The sequence below is a fragment of the Oreochromis aureus genome, linkage group 4 (assembly GCF_013358895.1).
Source record: "Oreochromis aureus strain Israel breed Guangdong linkage group 4, ZZ_aureus, whole genome shotgun sequence".
Taxonomy (NCBI): Eukaryota; Metazoa; Chordata; class Actinopteri; order Cichliformes; family Cichlidae; genus Oreochromis; species Oreochromis aureus.
In genome coordinates this window covers 19,177,029-19,183,993 of record NC_052945.1, presented here as the reverse complement: position 1 = coordinate 19,183,993, position 6,965 = coordinate 19,177,029, and the positions used below count along the sequence as shown (strand labels likewise).

The following is a 6,965-nucleotide window of genomic DNA, read 5'->3' as shown; positions in this document are numbered from 1 at the left end:
TTTCCATGTCTCATAATGCTGTGTGATGCACATTTGGTCTATTATCAATGCCTCATTCTGCTCCTTGACTCTAATTATAATTAAAGCCTTGTTACTTCTCTTATTGTCTGCCACATATCTAATCTGCTGTTTTTTATACACTAAGTTGTGAAACATGAAAGTCCTGCAACAAACAGTCCCAGATGGATTTGAATCAAGTGAATCATGTTGGTTTTAGGTCAGCAGATCTCCAGGAAATTTGTATTATTGAAAACATTAACTATTATATCAAATACGACTTTTGAGTCAAGACAGTTACGACACATCACAAAATGACCATCACACACATGAAAATATATTTTATTGAACAGTGTTTTCAAAATTACAGAAATAATCAAAACCATCAGTGAAACAGACTCTTAATCAACATATGTGTCATTTCATTACAAATAGATTTTCTGAGATTTACAAAACAAATCCATGAAGTAAAAAGTAAAATTAAGCACACGGAGGCAAAGCGTACAAGAGAACAACTCCTGTTATTCAGATAGTTGTGTCAAAATGTTGTAGCTGTCTGATTCTCGGGGTATGGGGTCAGAATAATATCCCACCAGCAGTTCTGGTAATAAGTGGTTGTAATTTGCTTTGCTTTTTATCCCACAATAAATTCATTGTATGATGAATAAATCCATGTTAAGGAAAGTTGTGAAATTGGAATAATTGAAAAACACGACCAAGATGTGTTTGTAGTCGACTTGGCAAATCAGTATGAGTTGTTGCACTTCCACACTCTGCACCATAATGAAGTATATTATACTTAATAAGACCAGTTTATTGCAGTACATTCAATTTTATTGTGTTTTTATATAAAATTTGTTATTTATTAGTACATTTTTCTTATTGAAAAACATGTAACAAATTCCTTTCTCACTGTTTTTTGGGGTCATGAACGGATTAATGGCATTTCAATTCATGTCAGTGGGGAAAATTGATTTGACATACGAATGATTTGACTTATTAGCTCCGTCACGAAACAAATTAAAGTCGTGAGACAAGGCACCACTGTATATAATAAGAAAGACTGAAAAAATAATTGTTAAAAAAAGACAACAGATTAAACAACGAACCTGGTTTTTCTCATTGCATGTGTCTCTTCGTGAGAGAGATGTGTAACGCCAAGGATCAGAGTTGTACCTGTCCAGGACGACAGAGTCACTATTTTCCCTGCTCTCTGGGATATTGACCACAACATAACTTTGTGTGTTGTTTCTTGGTGCTGGCTGACGTCTGTTGTTGCGTTTGTGAGAGGAATATTTTTCTGGGATCACAATAAACAACAACAGTCCAACACAAGCGAGGTCCCCCCACATGTTTCTTATCTCTGATAGCTGGGAGTCATGAACTCTGTTTCTGAGAGCCAGTGAGTTGATGTTATCGAGATGCAAGGAAAACTTTCTCAACACTCTTAGAAGGCAGGTAGTGACCCGATATGTATGCTGTGGATCATACTCTGTCCCTCGAGCTTCATATGGCTCATAATGCTGTGTGATATAGACTTGGTCTATTGTCTGTACTGCGTTCTGCTGCCTGACTCTAATTATAATGCGAGCCCTGTTACTTTCCTCAATGTCCGACTCCACGACATAATCTGGAAGTTCCAGTGATGCATCTTGGTAGATGTTACCAACAGTGTAGTATCGATATCCCCTCGGCAGTGGGTCTAACAGCTGTTCATCGTTGCGATATCGATGTGAGCCATAATCACCACGGTTTGGGTCAAAGGTCAGCAGGATGATGTTGTTATTGTCAAAGTCAACTGTGGTAGCAAACCAGTGGAGCAAGCAGAGGCTGTACTCGGGCACAGACTGGCCAAAGCCTACTGACCTCAGATCAGTGATTGAGTTGAGCGCTCGTCTTACAGCTGACACAGAGCTGAAGGTCAGGAGGAGAGCCACACAGCAGCTCATCATTCTTCCAAACATCTTCATCCTGCAGAGATTTAAGAAGTCACTGTTTTTATTGTTCATGCATACTTTATATTCTGACATTCATTACATGATTGTTGACAAGTGAAGCATCAAATGATTATGTGATGACTGCATAATGTGATTAACAGATTATTAATGATTAAGACAGCTTTAACTGTTCTCCTAGTTTATAATTTGATAGTTTCAGCCGGACAAACTCTGAAACAGGTTTTACTTGTTTTTCTCCTCTCTGGTTAACACCATCCGTTATGAGTTGCAATTGCATTTTAAAAATTTGCTTTCTTCACTTGAAATCAAAAGTTACTTTTTAATATTAGAGTTTACTTTTAATTAAGAGATTGTTAAGAGAGGCTTTTTAGTGAGAAATGTTGTTTTCTCAAACAGCTTTAACTTTGTGACATAAAGAGAGAAAATCACACTAATAACTTGTATCTGTAACTTGATTTGATGGCTGAAGCCTCCTGTCAGCTTCAGATAAATAACAGGGAAGGATCGCTCAACAATCAGTTTACAGAGGATTAATTAAACAAAGCAAACTAAATAATTTTTTAACAAAGAGTGAGGCATATTTTATAGCCATGACCAAACATGCTTTTATTTTCCCCACTTATTCATTACACTTTTGTTAACCCAGAGTTTTACTTATTTCTGTTGTCAGGTTTGGCTCTGGTTTCATTATATTCACCTCTTTCTCAGAAAGTTAAACTAATTATATTGTTTAAAACTGTAATACTGCAGATCATTTTTATGTGAATGAGTATGCTTGTAATTTAAGAGAAGGTGGACAAAGTGCAATGTAATTGACTCCATATTGAACCGACTTCATTGTATCTTTAAATGTAGAATAAATGCTGCATTAGAGACGAGGGTAAAGTCATGTGAGTGACAGTAAGTAAAAATGAATCCACCAGGAAATGAGAGAACTTACCTGTATAAGTCTGCTGCTCCTTTGAGTGAGGACAGTCGTGACTCCTTTTATGTTTTGCATTTCCTGGTAAATGAAACCAGAGCAATAAGCTCTGCTAGTCTTCAAGAGGAAGCTTGATAATCCAGCTGTTTAGATGAGGCTATCAAAGAGCAACACCAGTAGTAGTTTAACAGTCATGTAAACTGCAGATTATTGATCTTTTTATGAGCAGGTTTAGGTCCAAAGTTTGAATATGGACGTGTCTGCCCGACTGCAGGGTGAGAGATTGCAGTAGTGTCTGTAATCTAGAAGCTGGTTACAAATGAATTTCAAATAGTGTACGGATGTTTTTAATGGCAGCATTTTCTAGTATGATTTGTTTGGTAATTCAGGTTTTCATCATTTAAAGGTGTTCTATCATTGCTGTCATCACATAATCTTATATCTTTCTGCCATCATATGTAGAAAGATGTGATTGTGTTACAACTCAATTTTTTTTCCCCCAAAGATTTATTTATTGCTTTTCCAAAAGTATTTTAAACAAGGAAGACAGAGAAAAATAAAATAAAATAAAGGAGGAAATTGATAAAAATTCAACTCAAACTTTTAGTTTCATTATCTCAAACTTTAACTAAAAGTTTGCATCATTTTTTATTCTAATGTTTTTACTAAAACATCAGAGGTCAGAGGTCACATTTTCTAAAAGTCTTGTAAATGCAATGACTAATTCCACTAGGATTTTCTAATTGATACCAGGAGGCTAAGAGGTAACACTAGCTGCCGCCAGTAGTTTTCCTTTTAAAAAAAAGTCTTTCTTTTATCAAACTAAGATGTTTAATGGGAGAACTTTATGCGCTGTCCATCCACTGCAGCCTACTCAGCAGTGATTTAAGATGTCTTTCAGCCCAGTCTTTGATTAAATGTTAGTCATGAGCTCGTTTTTCACTGGACTGCACTCTTTAGACGAAAAATTTTAAAAAAACCTGTGACGCACAATGAATCTATGCTTCTACGATCATCATGTTTCTGTGTTTTTAAAGTCCTTCGACAGCTGCAAGGAACACTGTCAGTAATTCTGCCCTATAGAAATCGTGTCAGCAGGGTTAAGTAAACTGGATTTGCCTGCACCAGCTGGTCCACTGAGTCCATTTGTTTGTTCTAAGAAATCTGTGAGACACAAAGGAAACAATGTAAATGTTGGCATAGATGTATTTAAATGAATGTCTACAATAGACCAATGAGTCAGAAGTCAATACTTTAGTAGTGAGTGACGCCACAGAGCTTTATTAAGGACTAAAAAAGGTCTCTATGTTGTTATATTAATCCACCCTTAATGCTTAACCATGACATCATAAAGGAGGAGGAGTTCGTTTTCCAGGTATTTGCTCTTTGTTTACTTGCTGTTCAAAGTCAACAAAGACCTCAGAGTCAGTGTGTCATGGCATCTGAAGCTGTCAACATAATGTTACAGGATTAAACCTGATCTAACCGTAACCTCATGAAACATCTCCAAGCTGTAAAGTTTTACAGTGGCTGTAGATCAGGGGTGTCAAACATAAAGCCCAGCTAGGACTCCACTACAGCCCAGTGAATTGTTGCCTTTTAAGTATGTTTTAATAAGATAGGTCAGTAGGTCGAGTGGTTGCCCCATGATCAGAAGGTCGGGGGTTCAAATCCACTGAATGGCTACCCCAGGCGCCTGCTTAGTGGCTGCCCACTGCTTCACTGAGTGAATGGGTCAAATGCGGAGAAAGTAATTTCCCCACGGGGATCAATAAAGCATACATTATTATTTAATTATCTGCTATAGAAATTCATCCCCCCCCCGCAAATTGATTCTGTTTATTTGTTTATAAACACTGACAAAATGTTAGTTAGTTAGTTTGTTTGTTTGTTGCAATAATATCGTATCATGAGTGACATATTGTGATGTCGTATTGTGGGGTGTCTGGTGATTCCCACATCTACTTACCAGAGTGTCTTCTAATGAAGAAGGTTAGAAAGGAAGCTTTGAAACTTTGAATACTTAGTATTTAGAGGATTCAGTCAGCTCTTATTATGACACCAAAAGGGGGCAGATCTAGAGAAATTTTCTTAGGGTGGCAAAATCAAAAAAGCCTTTTTTTACGCATATGCAGGTGTTACATTCTGTAATATGCATTATATATGCTGAAGATAATCAAATGCTGCAAAAATACATGTTTTATATAAATATAGTCTGTAACTTTCTTATTTTCTTTAGCCAACATAATTAAACATTTCAGTTGCATAAAACATGTGAATTTTGTTTTTATTTACTGTATAGTCTATATACAAAATAAGTATGTATTTGCCTTGTTTGGTATCATTATTTTCAGCACAATCTCATGTCTGAATTTACAATTTTTTTTCATTGACTGTATTAACACAATTGATCTGAAATCACACAAAAATATAAAATCCTAGCAGGAAAAAAGTTATAGCTTTTACTGTAAGACCCACAGACATGTTTAGTAAATTATTTTCATAACTTGAAATGCAAATATAAATTGTACATTTGAAAAACTTATGCATACATTTTGTAAACAATAAAGTTATATATAACTATTTACCCTAAAATGCAGCCAATGCATCTGCTGTTTTTTTTGTAACCATTTAAAATATTACTAAAACTAAAATTAAACAACAATCAGGTGTCACAATAAGACGCCACACAAATGATTTGTGCCAGTGCAAAAAATATTTTGCACTGGCACAAAACAGACCAGAACACCACAGACTGAACCTTGCAGGCCTGACAGCAGGAGATGTATCACTCCGCCTGTTGTCCACCCAGAGACAACGTTTACATTACAATCTGCCTTGTAAACCTTCCTAAATAAAACTGAGGTTTGACAAATACAATAACATAACCTTGAATGTTTGTAACTGCAGGCATTGTTTATGGGGCTGTTCAGAGTAAATACATAATTTGATATTATATGCTGAGCTGCTCTCACCCATGATTTTTAATGAAGTAGTATGTGGGCACCGATGCTGAGCCAGGTGTCAAGTGTGCAGATGAAGCCTCATGAACAGTGGCGGTCCTAGCCTGTTTGGCGCCCTGGGCGAACACTCCCTCTGGCGTCACACTCCCAGTGACTTGCTGTGCACAGCCCTGATGGTTTTCAGTTGTAAAATTGGTAATAAAATCCCTGTTTCTGTTAGATTCTTGTGTAAGAGCTCGTTTGTGTTACTCTCCCCTGGCCCCCAGCAGAGGGGTCGTAACAGTCTAAATGTGCAGAAAGCATTTGTAGAACTTAACAAGCTGTTGAACCTAAATGAAAGTAAGAATGAGCCAGCAAAAGAGTCCAGGGTCAGAGATGCAGTAGAGTCTCTAATGTCAAAGCTTGTGAATAAATTTCAAATAGAGTGTACATGTTTTTAATGGCAGTGTTTTCTTGTATGATTTTTTGGTAATGTTGTTCTATAGTTAATATTATACTATAAAACCTTTGAGATCATTCATATGTAGAAAGACGTGATTGTGTTACAACTCAACCCTTTTTAATTGTCATCATTTATCAAACTAAGATATTTTATGGCAGAACTTCAAACACTCCACATGCACTCGATACTGATTGTTTCCAGCTTTCATTTTGATTAAATGTTAGTCATACACTGCACAAAAAACCCTTTGATGAACTTACTATAATGCCCACAATGAATCTATGCTTCTTCAATCATCACATCTCTGTGTTTTGAAAGTCCTTTGACAGCTGCAAGGAACAATGTCAGTATACCCGCTCTACTGCAAGAAACGCATTGCAGTAGTCAACCAATACATAAATCCATAAATCAGCTCTAAGAATGATTCCTGTAAGACCCAATAATGCCATATTATGATCAACAGTATTGAATACTGTGGTATGAACTAACAATACCAGTATACCAAATAAAATTTCACACCTTTCATGAGAGCAGCTTCTGTGCTGTGACATTGATGAAAGCCTGATTGGAAGATTTCATGGTAGCTATTAATATTCAAGTACTCACTAATTTGGTTAATATCTACTTTTCAACAATCTGAAGAATAAATAGACCAATAAAAAGCCAATAATTATTATACTGTG

General features: G+C 36.2%; 1 protein-coding gene across 1 annotated transcript; it reads right to left on the bottom strand.

Moving 5' to 3' along the window:
- Positions 1-323: 323 nt before the first annotated feature.
- Positions 324-3,076, bottom strand: LOC120439779. Its single transcript, XM_039610831.1, has 2 exons — positions 2,896-3,076; positions 324-1,968 (listed from the first exon to the last, which is right to left on the bottom strand). Exon 2 carries the CDS (start codon positions 1,965-1,967, stop codon positions 945-947), a length of 1,023 nt encoding a protein of 340 aa, XP_039466765.1. The 5' UTR covers position 1,968; positions 2,896-3,076; the 3' UTR covers positions 324-944.
- Between the last annotated feature and the right edge of the window lie 3,889 nt (positions 3,077-6,965).